Here is a 17,002-nt window from a genome sequence, read left to right on the forward strand (position 1 = left end):
CACTGAATTAACTTTGACTGAGGCACCGGATGCGCCGCTCGAAGCCGCGACACGGCACACCAGACACTCTCTGTGGCGCGGCAGAAACATGAAGTGTCCCGAATCGTCGCACCACGCATTTTTGAATTCTAAACATAGGTTTCTGCAGCGGTCCGCGGCGCCCAGCCGTCGACTTGAGTGTACCCTGATAGAAACCTATGTTTAGAATTCTAAAACGCATGCTAGTTAAGATCACAGGGAGCTTCTGGGATCGCGAGAAATGCAAATGGCTGAAGTATAAGGTAGACTCAATGAGAAGTACACATGTTTGCAAAGCTACCTAAAGATACAATCAATAATTCAGATTAGAGCGATAATGTGGAGAATATTGCTCTTGTGTTGAGCCCAATGAGCCTTGCATCTAAAAATAGAGCTAGGGTGTTCCTTTAGTGATATCGCTTCGACTCACGCTGAAAGTGGCGGACGTGAATCAACAAACTGAGTATATGATGACGCGCCTGTCAATCAATATTGGTGGGCGGGGGGATCGCTCTCCTACGTAAAGTTGCGGTCGGTCTGAAAACCGCTCCAATTGGTCCACCGGTTTTTATGTTGTTAAATTGAAAAAAAAGCACTGGGTGTGTTTATTTCACCCCAATATGACAGTCTATACACCATACATGCACATATGGTTGTCCAAACAGCTTGAAAAGTAGATTTTTTACCATAGATGCCCTTTAAAGGCTTAACTAGGTTAATTAGGTTAAGTAATTAGGCAAGTTATTGTACAACAGTGGTTTGTTCTGTAGACAATTGAAAAAAACATATATATTGCTTAAAGGGGCTAATAATATTGACCTTAAAACGATTTTAAAAATTAATAAAAAATAATAAAATAATAATAAAAAACTTTTATTCTAGCCGAAATAAAACAAATAAGACGGAAATACTGTGGAAATTCCTTGCTCTGTTAAATGTCATTATGGAAATATTTGAATAAGAGGGCTGATAATTTAGACTTAAATTGTATATCGTGTGGACAAAATAAAAAGCATAGTGTTTCATATTATGCTCTATTGTTAATATTATGGGGTCACAAAATATCTATTTTTTACAGTAAGAATTTTTCATAATTTGTATGAGTGCAATATTACACACCAATTATGGGGAAGCAGACAGAAACATGAAAACAGCATCGTGAGAAATTTACAGTCATAAAAGTACATTTAGGTTTTATTTAGCGATATTTTTTTTTTTTTTATGTTTAGACCTGTAGTCATATGTTTTTGAAAAGTGTTTTATATTTTATTAACATTTATTAGTCCTGTTAGAATTAGTGCGTTAACGCATGCGATTAATATGAAATATTTAGCGCGTTTAAAAAATTTACGCAATTAGCGCAGTTACAGGTTTTTTATTTCCTGTTGTGGTCGACGTGTGTTCAACGTGCAAAGAAATATGGATAAGCATCTGAATGAACTGCGAATTATGTTCACATATGAATGAGTCCATTTCTGAATATACTTTATTATGCAAAAATCACTTTTATAAGGGGTTTAAACACAGTTGTGTGGCAACAATATGTGAATATAACCAGCTTCTAATGGTAAAAGTGTATTAATTCTATTTTTTATAATCAGACTTGATATAAACAGAAACACTTTGATTGACATTCTCCCTTTGTAAGTATCATCAGAGGGGGAAAGCCCCGCCCAGTAGTGAGTATCTCTCCCTCATTAGCAAAGAACGCTAGTCTTGTCTTTAAATCTGCCGCTATGCTGACACATAGGCATTTGTAGCTCCGCCCTCTTTTAAAAAAAGAGTACAATCTCATTTGAATTTAAAGCGACAGTCACCAAAATGCCACAATTAGGATCAATGCCTACAGTAAAAGGGGCAGTTTTAAAGAATTATAAAACATTATTTAAGCTGAAGGGATATTAGAGACTTATTTTACATCTTGTAAAATGGACATAAAAACGTAAAAAATAAATAGTCCTTTGTTTCCATGTGGTTGATGTGTATAAACTATTAATTAATTGAATTGACAGAAATTCTTATATCATGATATACACTACCTGATGAAAGTCTTGTCGTCGATCCCAGTTGTAAGAGCAACAAATAATAACTTGACTTCTAGTTGATCATTTGGAAGTGGCAGAAGGTCGATTTTGTAGATGAATCATCTGTTGATCATCGGTTAATTTATGTAGCACCGTTGTCCTGCGAGACACGACATTTCGTTCCTCTGTATGTCCTCACATGTAGCGGAATGACAATAAAGCTTGACTTGACTTGACTTGCCTTGAACTGCATCCCAATCATCACAAATACTGCAGAAGACCTACTGGAACCCGCATGGACCCAAGATTCACAAAGACCAGTCAAGTTTGGTGAAGGAAAAATCATGGTTTGGGGTTACATTCAGTATGGGGGTGTGCGAGAGATCTGCAGAGAGGATGACAACATCAACAGCCTGAGGTACCAAGACATTTGTGCTGCCCATTACACTACAGGAAACCACAGGAGAGGGCAAATTCTTCAGCAGGATAGTGCTCCTTCTCATACTTCAGCCTCCACATCAAAGCTCCTGAAAGCAAAGGTCAAGGTGCTCCAGGATTAGCCAGCCCAGTCACCATATATGAACATTATTGAGCATGTCTGGGGTAAGATGGAGGAGGCATTGAAGATGAATCTAAAGGATCTTGATGAACTCTGGGAGTCCTGCAAGAACGCTTTCTTTGCCATTCCAGATGACTTTATTAGTAAGTGATTTGAGTTATTGCAGAGATGTGTGGATGCAGTCCTCCAAGCTCATGATGGAGTCAGACACAATATTAACTTGTTTTCCACTGCAGCATGACTTTATATTCTATACTGGACATTATTTCTGTTAAGTGACGAGACTTTTATCTCAACAGAGTCCTTACTGTCCTAATTAAATCATTAAAAATTAAGGCCTAATCATATTTTATTTTGGTAAAATAAGCGTAACTTCGAGACCTTTGCCTTTAATATAAGCCACTTCTGATACCAAATGATCAACTAGAAGTCAAGTTAGTATTTGTTGTTCCTAAAACATGGATAGGCAACAAGACTTTTGTCAAGTAGTGTATATATCATCAGTATTTTAAATGACTTATATCAAGATATGAGATTTTTCTCATTTCTCCATCTCTCTCTCTTCCGCTTTCTGCTTTATTTTCAATTACCATCCAAGGGCTCCGTTGACTCGCAGTAATGAAATTTCCGTCATGTCGGAGAAAGAAACACGATAGCTCAGATGTAGAGTCTGAAACACAAAAGGAGAAGCGTGCAGTATTTGGAGAGCACATTTTTATTTATTTATTTATTTAACTATTTATGAAATTATACATGAAGCATGCTGGATTGTTATTGTTTTAGTTTTTTTTTAACACTGTTTGTAAGCGATTTGTCTGTGTTTGTTGAATCATGAAAAGCTATTACCCTAATCTAATTGCCCCTGGTGGGATTAATAAAGTTGTTAAACTTAAACTTAAAGGAAAATTGAAGGGTTGTCATTTTGACTGTCTGTTGTATTGTATTATTTTATATTTTATATGTGTTATAATTTTAGTTTTGCTATTATTTTTACTATAATTTGTTTACATTATTTTCCTGAATGTTGATTTTGTATTGTGAATTTCATATTGTGTAATAAAAGTTCAAAATAAAATAAAGTTCAATGAGGAAAAAAAAAAGGAGAAGCGTGCACGTGTTGTAGAGAGAGTTTGTGCCGCTTTGGTGATGATGAAGACCACCCAGCGCTGGTTTATTATAGTCATGTGTGTTCCTTTGATGTTTGCTGGCAGCTGGCAGGACGTGCTCCAGTTCACAGTTCACCTGCACCAACGGGGCCTGCATCCCTGGAGGGTACAGGTGTGACCGAGTGCCCGACTGTCTGGATGGAGCAGACGAGAGGAACTGCTGTAAGTGTGCTCGTGATGGGTGATCATGCCTGTTTACTGCTACTCACTTCATCTTAGTGTGTGTGTGTGTGTGTGTGTGTGTGTGTGTGTGTGTGTCACTGTCTGTGTGTGTGCACGCTAATGTGTTTCTGTGTGTGTGTTTGTCCATCTGTCTGCCTGTCGGTCTCTGTGTGTGTCTGAATGTGTGTGTGTCTGTCTGTCTTTGTGTATGTGTCTGTATGTCTGCCTCTATGTCTGCCTCTGTGTGTGTTTGTGTGTGTGTCTGGCCCTGTGTGTGTGTGTGTCTGTCTGTCTGTCTGTCTGTCTGTCTGTGTGTGTCCTTGTGTGTGTATATGCCTGTCTCTGTGTGTTTGTCTGTCTCTGTGTGTGTGTGCGCGTTTATCCATCTGTCTCTGTGTATGTCTGTGTGTGTGTTTGTTTTTGTCTGTCTCTGTGTGTGTGTGTGTGTGTGTGTGTGTGTGTGTGTGTGTGTGTGTGTGTGTGTGTGTGTGTGTGTGTGTGTGTGTGCGTGTGTATGTCTGTGTGTGTGTGTGTGTGTGTTTATCCATCTGTCTGTGTGTATGTCTGTGTGTGTGTTTGTTTTTGTCTGTGTGTGTGTGTGTGTGTGCGTGTGTGTGCGCGTGTGTGTGTGTGTGTGTGTGTGTGTATGTCTGTCTGTGTGTGTGTGTGTGTGTTTATCCATCTGTCTGTGTGTGTGTCCGTGTGTGTCTGTGTATGTCTGTGTGTGTGTGTTTCTTTTTGTCTGTCTCTCTGTGTGTGTGTGTGTGTGTATCTGTGTGTTTTATCTGTCTCTGTGCGTGTTTGTGTCCGTCTGTCTGTGTGTGTGTGTGTGTGTGTGTGTGTGTGTGTGTATGTGTGTGTTTGTGTGTGTGTGTATGTGTGTATGTGTGTATCTGTGTGTTTGTGTGTGTATGTGTGTGTTTGTGTGTGTGTGTGTGTGTGTGTCTGCGCATGATTGTGTGTCTGTGGGTGTGTGTGTCTGCCTGTCTTTGTGGTTGTGTGTATGTCTGCCTCTGTGAGTGTCTGTGAATTTGTGCACGCTTGTGTGCTTGTGTGCTTGTGTGTGTGTTTATTAAAGAGAGAATATGATCTCTTGTGTTTGTCCATGTATGTTTATGTGTGTGTGTGTGTGTGTATCTTTGGGTCTGACTGTGTGTGTGTCTTTTTGTCTGTATGTCAGTCTGTGTGTGTGTGTGTGTGTGTGTGTTTATCCATCTGTCTGTGTGTGTGTGTCCGTGTGTGTCTGTGTATGTCTGTGTGTGTGTGTTTCTTTTTGTCTGTCTCTCTGTGTGTGTGTGTGTGTATCTGTGTGTTTTATCTGTCTCTGTGCGTGTTTGTGTCCGTCTTTCTGTCTGTGTGTGTGTCTGTGTGTGTGTCTGTGTGTGTGTGTCTCTGTGTGTTTGTGTGTGTATGCGTGTGTTTATGTGTGTGTGTGTGTGTCTGCGCATGATTGTGTGTCTGTGGGTGTGTGTGTCTGCCTGTCTTTGTGGTTGTGTGTATGTCTGCCTCTGTGAGTGTCTGTGAATTTGTGCACGCTTGTGTGCTTGTGTGCTTGTGTGTGTGTTTATTAAAGAGAGAATATGATCTCTTGTGTTTGTCCATGTGTGTGTATGTGTGTGTGTGTATCTTTGTGTCTGTCTGTGTGTGTGTCTTTCTGTCTGTATGTCAGTCTGTGTGTGTGTGTGTGTGTGTGTGTGTGTTTCCTCCACCCCTCAAAGGCTCCTGTGGCATTTTAATCAATTTGTAAGATTAAGAGTCTCGCTGATGGACAGAAATGGCCACAATATGCTTCTTGTTAGTCCGAGTTGATTGCAGATTCCTGTGTGGATTAGTGCGAGTGTCAGTTCAGTGTCTGAGCCATCATTCAGCTTTCATCACACACTGCTTTACTCTCGCTCACGTGGCTGCAGAAGTCTGTGTTTGTTTTCTGCATTAGCTTGATACCTTTTTTTTCTTGCACATTAAGGCAACACAGGCTCATAGTGAAAGCGGAGCCCTATATACATTTCTGGAGAGCGCAAATTAGGTAGCCAGAAGTACGTATGGCGGCTTTTCATCTTTAAAACGAATGCTACGGGGGTATGACTGTTTCTTTTCGTGCTACCAGCTGACTGCTTACCTCTGTATGGACGGCTTTTCCGCTTTTACCAGTTTGCCCTGTAGCTCGCCATGTTTGTCGGCAGACTTGAGACACAGAGAGGAGTTGACTGTGATGACGGAGTTCGAGTCTGGTAAAGAACAGTTCTAGAAAGCGGGTAAAACAAAAACAAAAGGCAAAAATAAAATATACAAGTAAATAACAGGGTGAGAACGTGGTAAAATCTGAAAGTAGGGTGGGCGGGTCAATGGGTGCTTTTAAAAACATTGTCGGTTGGGTTTAGGAAAGGGGGTGGGTGGGGGATTGGTCAGTCGATCAGCCAGTCAGTCGACAGTGGCCTCTGGTGGATTTATGCAAGAACAGCAGGCGTGAATGGCACTCGCGAGAGAAATTTAAGATCTTAAAAAGCGTACACAGCAGCGGCCTCTGGTGGATTCGCCAAAACATAAACTGCAAAAAACATAGCTCCTGTGATGTATTTGGCGCTCTCCAGAAATGTATATTGGGGTACTTATCAATAATGAGCCTGAGTTGCATTAACAACACCCCCTCAGTGTTGTATATACCAGTGGTCTCCAAACTTTTTATCACTGCGGACCGGTCAATGCTTGAGAATTTTACCACTGCCTGGGGGAGGGGGTGGGTGTACGTAGATTACGTAGATTGCTAGGTGACCATCAACCGTTTTCTCAGAGGATGACAAGCTGACAAAACATTGCTGCAGTTCTGATACAAGTTTTATTTATAGAGAAAATTAAAAAGCGCTGTAGTGTTTGTCTGAGATAATTAGTCTACCAAAACATGTATATTCCCCTCAAAATAGGAAGCTGATCAGTCAGTTCTTGCCTTGTGACTTGTGGTGCGTTTACAGTATGCAACTGGGTGCGCCTGGAAGGTGCGAGTGCGTTGCACCACTTCCAATATGCACACACAATTTGCGTGCCTCCATTGGAGCGTCCATGCGGAAAAGACAGCCCCTGTCATTTGCAATCTCCAGCAGTTCATCTTTTTCTTGCACAGTCATGCTGGATTCACCTGATTTGTTGACAGATGTGTTGTGGATCCATTTCTTGGCAGTTTGGGGGTCCTTGACTGGGCCTTTTCCCCTTCGCAAAGAAACTTTCCAGAGATGTCTGTTTCTTACTCATTTTGCTGCTTGTGTGTTAAATTTTGGCACTCAATTTACCGAGATGTAACTGAGAGAATACGGTCATTTTTCAAAATAAAAGATGTTTCAAAATAAAAGATTCAGACTAAGATAATAAATAAAACAGAAATAATTAATGATTTCTTGTGTGGCCCGGAGGTTGGGGACCCATGGTATACCCTGTATTGTATTACACAGGGATTTTATTTAATTCAGTTCATCCTTATCTTTATTTCTATAACGCTTTTACAGTGTAGATTGAATGTCAAGCAGGTTAACATAGAAGTTCTAGTAAATTGAATCTGCTTCAGTCCAGTGTTCAGAGTTTAGTTCAGTTCAGTGTAATTGTAAATGTCACTACTGAAATCTAAACAACATTTTAGTGCTGTTTGATTGAATGAGCGAGTGATGGTTGTGCTCTTTTTTTTCAGTTTACCCAGAATGCTCAGAGCTGAGGTGCGCTAACGGGGCGTGTTTTAATCGGAGCCAGCGCTGTGACCAGGTGCTCAACTGCCGAGACGGCTCAGATGAGGCCAACTGCAGTGAGTGTCTTTCTCTGGCAGCAAACACATGCATGAACACAGGCCTTGCATTTAAAGGGACAGTTCACCCAAAAATGAAAATTCTGTCATTTACTCAGCCTTCACTTGTTTAAAACCTATTTGACTTTCTTTCTTTATACGTATACTTATAGATATAGATATTTTGAAGAACGCTGGAAACCTGTAACCATTGACTTTCATAGTATTTGTTTTTCCTACAATGGATGTCGATGGTTACAGGTTTTCAGCTTTCTTCAAAATATCTTCTTTCGTGTTCAACAGAAGAAAGAAAGTCAAATATGTTTAAAACAAGTGAAGGGTGAAGGTGCAGAACTCATAATAGTTGGAAAACCACACAAGGGTGAGTAAATAATGAGCAAATTTTCATTTTTGGGTGAACTATCTCTTTAACATGGCAGGATTTCACAGCTGCACCCTGAAAGTAACCATGCACAATGCTGCATCTTAAATTTGTATCTTATTATTGTGCATATTAGTTTATTATGATTCTGTAGTGTTAAAGCTAAAAGTATTTTAGAGTGTGTGTATAATATTTATAATATGTGTTTTAATTAGAGAGGTCTTTTACTTGGAAACACTTTAGTTCAATTCACAATTCATGATATTAATAAACAATTAACTAACACTTCTCGCTTAATAAACTACTATTTAGCTGTTTATTAATAGTTAGTGAGGTAGAATCTGGGTTTAGGTTTTGGGTATTGTTAAATAACTATTAACGAACAGTTAATATCTTAATAATATGTGATAAGTCAGTAGTTAATAGCATGAATTGTGACTAAACGTTCTATTTAACATGATGCCAGTGTTGTCAGAGTGGTCTTGTGGTCATGTTACTCAGTGCAGTTCTTTTTTTAATATTATTTGTTTGCTATTATAGTTTTCTATTGGTATTTAAAGGGACAGTTCACCCAAAAAGGAAAATTCTGTCATCGTTTATTCATCCTTTACTTGTTAAAAACCTATTTGACTTTCTGTCTTTATACGTATACTTTTATAGCTATTTTAAAGAAAGCTGGAAACCTGTAACCATTGACTTTCATAGGATTTGTTTTTCCTACTATGGAAGTCGATGGTTACAGCTTTTCAGCTTTCGTCAAAATATCTTCTTTTGTGTGTGTATGTTATGTTTAAAACAAGTGAAGGGTGAAGGTGCAGAAAAAAAATTCATAATAGTTGGAAAACCACACAAGGGTGAGTAAATAATGAGCAAATTTTCATTTTTGGGTGAACTATCCCTTTAACATTGCAGGATTTCACAACTGCACCCTAAAAAAAACCATGCACAATGCTGTGTCTTAAATTTGTACCTTATTATTGTGCATATTAGTTTATTATAATTCTGTAGTGTTAAAGCTAAAAGTGTTTTAGAGTGTGTGTATAATATTTATAATATGTGTTTTAATTAGAGAGGTCTTTTACTTGGAAACACTTTAGATCAGGTCACAATACATGATATTAACAAACCATTAACTAACACTTCTCGCTTAATAAACTACTATTTAGCTGTTTATTAATAGTTAGTGAGGTAGAATATGGGTTTAGGTTTTGGGTATTGTTAAATAACTACTAACGAACAGTTAATATCTTAATAATATGTGATAACTCAGTAGTTAATAGCATGAATTGTGACTAAACGTTCTATTTAATATGATGCCAGTGTTGTCAGAGTGGTCTTGGGGTCATGTTACTCAGTGCAGTTCTTTTTTAATATTATTTGTTTGCTATTATAGTTGTTCTATTGGTAATTAAAGGGACAGTTCACCCAAAAATGAAAATTCTGTCATCGTTTATTCATCCTTTACTTGTTTAAAACCTATATGACTTTCTGTCTTTATACGTATACTTTTATAGCTATTTTAAAGAAAGCTGGAAACCTGTAACCATTGACTTTCATAGGATTTGTTTTTCCTACTATGGAAGTCAATGGTTACAGGTTTTCAGCTTTCGTCAAAATATCTTCTTTGTGTGTGTATGTTATGTTTAAAACAAGTGAAGGGTGAAGGTGCAGAAAAAAAATCATAATAGTTGGAAAACCACACAAGGGTGAGTAAATAATGAGCAAATTTTCATTTTTGGGTGAACTATCCCTTTAACGTTGCAGGATTTCACAACTGCACCCTAACAAAAACCATGCACAACGCTGTGTCTTATATTTGTACCCAAAAATGAAAATTCTCTCATCGTTTATTCATCCTTTACTTGTTAAAAACTGACTTTGTACTACTTTTAGAAAATTGTTATGTATTAGTAATTTATATTTGATATATTTTTGTTCATTTGTGCTTAGGTTTGGGTTGGTTTTTGTAATCCTTTTAACTGAATTTTTTTTTAATCAAAAATTTATATTTATTTATTAGGAGTCTCTAACTTCAATGCCTAAGCTTAGTTTTGAGTGGTGTAATTGATTTATTTATTTTTTATATTTAATTTATTTGTTCGATTATACATTGTTCTTTTTCTCTGTTGTGTTCAGCCCAGCGGTGCAGCAGTGGTCAGTTTCAGTGCAGTAATGGTGAATGTATTCCTCGCGGATACATCTGCGATCATGATGACGATTGTGGAGACAGAAGTGATGAACAAAACTGCAGTATGTGTATTTCAATTTTCAGATTTATTGTATTACAATACGTTGATTATGTAATAATGTTATCATTGTTAAAGTTGTTCATTGTTAGTTCATGTTAACTCAAAGTGCACAATGTTAACAAGTTACTAATGTTAACACGCATGAATTTGGATTTTAGTAATGCATCAGTAAATGCTAAACTATGATTAATAAATGCAGTACAAGTATTTTTCATTATTAGTTCATGTTAGTAAATACATTAACTAACATTACCTAATGAAAACTTAATGTAAAGTGTGATCAAATAAAACTATTAATTATCATGTTGATTATATTTAGTATTTTTCAGTTTTATTTCAATTACTATATATTTAACTGAGACTTTATTTCAGTTTCTCAAATCCAACCATAAAGAATTAAAAATGTAATATAAAGTTATACATTTACTCATTTACTGTACAATTCATCTACAGCCTATCCCACCTGCAGAGGCACATACTTCACCTGTCCCAGCGGCCGCTGCATCCATCAGGTCTGGCTGTGTGATGGAGAGGACGACTGTGAGGACAATGCGGACGAGAAAGGCTGCGGTACATCTTTAAAATCAACATATATAAAAACAGCAACACCAAGGCTCTAAAATGATCACATTTATTTACTTTAAATGTGAAAAAGAGCTGGGCTGCTCCAAAAGTCACACGCTATGTCAAAGACTTTTACAGCCTTGGTGTTAACCACTTTATCCGCTGCAAAGTTTTTCTTACTTAGATTTTTTTGTCTTGTTTCTAGTCCAAATATCTAAAAATTCTTCAATTCTTTTAGACAATGGGCTCTATTTTAACAATCTAGGCGCAAAGTCTGAAGTGCAGGGCGCAAAAGCATTAAGAGCGTATCTGAATCCACTTTTGCTATTTTAAGGATGAAAAAATACGCTCCGGCGCATGGTCTAACAGGGTTAAGCTTATTCTCCTGATGAGTAATAGGTGTGTTTTGAGAATAAACCAATCAGAGTCTCATCTCCCATTCCCTTTAAGAGTCAGTTGCGTCGGGCCATGGCGCATTTGCTATTTACATGACGGACTTTGTAAGTGGAAAAACTGAACGCTTCACTAAAGAGAAAACAGTTAAACAGAACATCTGCAGCGCGAGAATGAGAGAATGAGCCTCCTCCAATCTGCCTTTACTTTCACTTCCTCTCTTTCGTGAATAAGGAAACGTGATGTAAGCACAGACATCCATCAGCCTACATATTTAATTTGGCTAGTTAAGCGCAAAGATTTACTTTAAAACTATTTCTAAATTCAGTTCTAATTTCCAGCAAACGAATAAATGAACAATAATAACAAAGTGTGTTCAAACAACTGAGTTATATCCAAGTACACATGCTGTGCCCCATATGGTCTAAAACCTGACAAGTGGACAATTCTAAGCTTGTTTTTAATAAAACAAATATAAATATGCATTTAATAAATACTACTACTAATAAAAACATTATGCAAAAGCAAATTGTCATGAATAAACTGAAAAAAGCCCCCCCCCCCCCCTCGAGATGGAGGAATGAAGGCAGTGGTTTTTATATTTATGTAGAAAATAATACATTTTAAAAGTATTTTGTTCCTTTAATTCTTTTTCATTTGTAAAGATATTAGCGTATTGCTGTACATCCTGTGTGTATTAAGCAATGTTTAAGCGAGGTGCACAACTAACGTGCTCTGCACTGGACTTTAGACCTGCTTTCAGCTGGTTTATTGAACAGTCTATTATAGTTCCTCAAAATAGCAAAGCAAATGGATTTGTTATTTAAACAACATGGTGGAAAATGGAAAAATTAGGCTTGCGCTGGTCTGAAAATAGCAATACGTCATGGTAACACGTCTTGCGCCTTATTGCGCCGGGTGTATAATAGGGCCCAATATTATTGTCAATTTGTCAGTATTATTTAGACAAAAATATTGGCTTTGTTTCAGAAATAATGAGTCAAAATTAAGTGAGTTTTTCCTTTAAAAAAGTTAAATAATCAGCCAATGGGGTCAGCAAATTAATCTTACGCCAAAAGGAAAAATAAGAAGATGTTACTTACTCCATTGGCAGGCTATTTTGCTTGTTTTAAGGAAAAACGATCACCAGCGATCTAGCCCTTACATATTGTTGGAGAACATTCATTATCTCCAGCTACAATTCTGCCACTGAACTGCACTACATTTCCCATCAGGCACCTCACACACACACCAGTACTGGATCACCCATGATTGCACACACACAGCTAAAGCTTGTAAGGACTAATGAGCAGGACTATATATACACCTCTCATTTCATGCTAGCATCGACCTCTTTGCCTGTGACCTCGACTACGCTTCTGAATTACCCTTACGCTCCTGTTTGTACCTGTTGACCATTATCTGGTCTTGCCAATGATTCTTATTAAAACTGCATGTTGGATTCTCAACTTCATTGTACCCCGACTCTTATTGGCTACACACTTAATTTTGGCATATTATTTCTTCAAACAAAACAGTATTTTTGCTTGTCTACATGTTAACGATTTCCTGTAGAGTCTACAGTAACGTACTGGCAGCAGTTCATCAGTAACTCACTGTAAATCAATTACAGCAAAATTACTGTGTTTACATGTGCTGCACCATTTATCTAGCTGTATATGTATTTACAGTATTGAATGTCTTATATTAATATATATAATACTTTAAAATATATAGTACTTTTCATGATGTGACTTTAAAATACAGTAACATACTGCATAACTGTCCTACAGTAAAATACAGTTCATTTTAGGGCTGCACAATATATTTGGAAGGCATCGATATCACAATGTGTGAGTGTGCAATAGACACTTCGCAAGATCTGCAATATCAAGTTATGATTATAATTAATCGGGCATTACAGTTCACAACATAATGGCATCATTTCAAATTCTAACCTTAGAGTGAATGTTAATTATTTGCATTTGTTTTTAAGGCCTGTGACTAAGCATTTCAAGCTAATTTAATGCATTTTGGCACAATAAATTGAACGTTTGCATTAGGGCTGTGCGATTTGGGGAAAATATCTAATTGCGATTTTTATTTTATTTATTTATTTATTTATTTATTTATTTATTTATTTATTTGATATTTTAGATATTGCGATTTTTTTTATTTGATTTGCGATTTTAATTTTGGAGTCAAGCTTCATCTCAATAATCTGTATTAAAGAGTCTTACTGCTACAATTTAGTGAGTGTTGGTTAAAAAAGGAACTGAAAAGATATTAACTTAAACATTTATTCAGATTTATTTTTAAATGTTCAGAAACTAAACACTCATTTCTCTCTAGAGCAAACAGTAAGCACAAATAAAATGACCTTACCTTTCTGTAAACAAGTTGAACTCAAATTAGGGAGATAGAGTATCTTATTATACATTCATTCATTTTCTTTTCAGCTTAGTCCCTTTATTAATCTGGGGTCGCCACAGCGGATTAAACCGCTAACTTACCCAGCACATGTTTTACGCAGCGGATGCCCTTCCAGTGGCAATCCATCACTGGGAAACACCCACACACTCTCATTCACACACATACTGTACACTAAGGACAATTTAGCTTACCCAATTCACCTGTAACGCATGGGGGAAACACACGGAGCTACCGGAGGAAACCCAAGTAAACACGGGGAGAACATCCAAACTCCACACTGAAATGCCAACTGACCCAGCTGAAGCTCAAGCCAGTGACCTTCTTGCTGTGAGGCGATTGTGCTACCCACTGCGCCACCATGACGCCGCTTATAATACAAACAAAAAATAATAATTATAAAAACACCGAACACTCAGCAAACTAACATGGCTGAAACAACTCTGAAATTGTACTTTACTGTTGCTTGCTACTAGATTGAGTGTCTGGCTATACTTTGAGTTGACTTTTTAGCAAGGCACTCATCACTCAGTTGTGCTCACTCAATTGGCTAGTAAGACTGTCACACACAGACAGCAGTCACGCATTTGCTCTGGGCAGGGGAAATTCAAGAGTTCCCACTTAGATATGCTTGGCGTATAAAGCAGGTTTGGCATGCTGTCCCGGGAGAGAACCCTGAGCTCGGAGATATTTGAGCCCAGGGCTCCCGCCCGGTCGATAAGCATATCAGGAGATCTGAGATCAGGTAGGTCTCGAGAGCTCCCCCTTTAGAAAAGGGAGGAAAAGGAGGAGATGGGGTGGAAGGAGAGATTCTTCCAAACGAAGATAGAAACAGTAGGGAGAAAATGATCCATTTATAGTAAACTAGGATCACTCTGATTGGATTATTACTGATTACAGATGAGTGGCCAGACGTGCTCAATCATATCACGTGCTCCTCTCGAAATTAGTTTATGAAACTTCACTTAAATAATACAAATAAATTTCATATTGCAGCCTCTTGCGATTTAGCTAATCGCAGTGTTTCAAATCGCGATTGCGATTCGATTTCGATTGATCACACAGCCCTAGTTTGTACCTTAAAGATTAATTGTATATTTATATAATTATTTACTCAATGGATAACATTTCTTTTCTGTTGCTGAATTCTGTTCGACTTCCCCAGTAATTCATAAGTCACTGTTTATTTAATTTGTATACTTGCTCTGTTATGCGTATTTAACTTTGCTTGTCTTTTTTAATTGTATTTTATGCACATAGACTTGCTTATAAAATCAACCCAATCATTTAAAACGATGTATTCTTTACAAAGAGATATTCAAGTCATCTGTTAAAATTGTATTTATACAATCGCAGTAAAATAAAATATTGCAATGTCAGTTTTTTTCCAACAGCATGCAGCCCTAGTTCGTATTTGAGTTGAACAGTGTGTAATTTACAAAATACATTAACAGTGTAGAAAGTACTAGATATTTGGACTAGAAACTAGACAAAATCTCTTAAGGAAAGTATTTTTTGCGGTGTATTTGCTTTCTTGTAATTTTTTTTTTTACTTTTTGATCCATTTGTGATAGGTTTGTGTGCTTTTGTGCAGTTTTACTTATTTAAAGTGACCTTCTGCATGCTCAGTGTCTCAGAGCAGTGCGATGACAGCTGTATAATTATGGGCTGAAGTGTTGTGTATGTGGTGTGTTCAGATAATGTCCAGCGGGAGTGTTATCCAGGCGAATGGCCGTGTCCTTCTTCTGGTGTCTGCATCCCTTTTGACCACCTCTGTGATGGGACGGTCCACTGCCCTGATGGAGAAGATGAGAGCAACATCACCGCCGGACGCAACTGCAGTCAGTTACCACCTAAATATCATTAATACTCCTGTCACACTGGCTGATTTAATTGTATTTATTTATGAATGTAGCGTATGTGTTCATCGTTCATTTAGGTTTCATTTATATTAGTTTTTTATTAGTTTATTTGACCTATTATTATACATAGCTCTAGTTTTTATGCTTAGTTTGAGTCTTTTTAGTGGTGTTTTTTTTGTGTTTTATGCTTTAAAGATTTTATTTCAGATTAATTTCAATAACTGAAGATGATTTAAAAGACGTTAAAAAAACGTAGACACAACATTATTAACAAAATATTCAAAAAAGCTCAAACAAATACAAAGAAGCATTTATCATTCTATTGTATTAAGGTTTTCATGGAGAATGTGTCATTTATTTGAGTTTTATTTTTATAAAACAATTAAAAAATAATTTAAAAAATGCTCAAATAATTAGAGATTCTTTGTTTAACATTAGATTAGATTAGATTAGATTAGATTAGATTAGATTAGATTAGATCAACTTTATTGTCATTACACATGTACAAGTACAAGGCAGCGAAATGCCAATTCGGTCTAACCAGCAGTGCAATAGCAGCAAGTGCAGGATACAGGTATAAGTTATAAAGTGCAGTTATAGAAAAACTATGGTAATATTTACAGATGGATGTACTATGAACATTATATACAGGTTGTTTTAGCTATGAACAGATTTACAATGAATGAATATATGTACAGGATACTATTAATAGCAGAAGTGTGCAGATAGATAAACATAATTACAAATGTCCATGTGCTGTGGGTATGTCCAGTTCAGATAAGTGAATCAGTGCAATGAATATGTGCAAACTTTAAATGTGCAAATGTTAAATAGTGCAGTGATTGTGAGGAGTATAAGTTAGAGGAGTGTGGGGGGTGTATTGGGGGGGCAAAAGAGTCAGTGAGGGGCAGAGTTCAAAAGGAAGACAGCTCTGGGGAAAAAGCTGTTCCTCAGTCTGCTGGTTTTTGTCCGGGGGAGCCTGAAGCGCCTGCCGGAAGGCAGGAGAGAAAACAGTCTGTGAGCAGGGTGAGAGGTGTCCTTAAGAATACTGCGTGCTCTGCGCAGACAGTGTTTCTTCTGGATGTCCTCAATGGCTGGCAGTGTAGTCCCTGTGATGCGTTGGGCAGTGTTCACCACCCGCTGCAGTGCCTTACGCTCAGCAACAGAGCAGCTTCCATACCAGACTGTGACGCAGTTGGTCAGGATGCTTTCTATTGTGCATCGGTAGAAGTTCACCAAGACGGCTGATGAAAGCTGGTTCTTCTTAAGTTGCCTTAAGAAAAATAGGCGCTGGTGAGCCTTCTTGACCAGGCTGGAGGTGTTGGTGGTCCAGGAAAGGTCCTTTGAGATGTGGGTCCCCAGGAACTTGAAGGATGAGATTATTTTATTTAAGCAATATTTCTATTATTTAAATGATCAAATAAATT

The 17,002-nt window shown here is 37.5% G+C and overlaps 1 protein-coding gene across 1 annotated transcript in view; it reads left to right on the forward strand.

Moving 5' to 3' along the window:
• The window catches only part of lrp2a (low density lipoprotein receptor-related protein 2a), a 262,973-nt gene that overhangs the window by 45,139 nt on the left and 200,832 nt on the right, over nucleotides 1–17,002 (forward strand). The window contains 5 exon segments of the mRNA XM_056465930.1: nucleotides 3,813–3,929; nucleotides 7,606–7,716; nucleotides 10,214–10,327; nucleotides 10,780–10,896; nucleotides 15,411–15,554. Of these exon segments, the coding sequence (XP_056321905.1) occupies nucleotides 3,813–3,929; nucleotides 7,606–7,716; nucleotides 10,214–10,327; nucleotides 10,780–10,896; nucleotides 15,411–15,554 (603 nt within the window).

The sequence above is a fragment of the Danio aesculapii genome, chromosome 9 (genome assembly GCF_903798145.1).
Source record: "Danio aesculapii chromosome 9, fDanAes4.1, whole genome shotgun sequence".
In the NCBI taxonomy this organism is placed as follows: domain Eukaryota; kingdom Metazoa; phylum Chordata; class Actinopteri; order Cypriniformes; family Danionidae; genus Danio; species Danio aesculapii.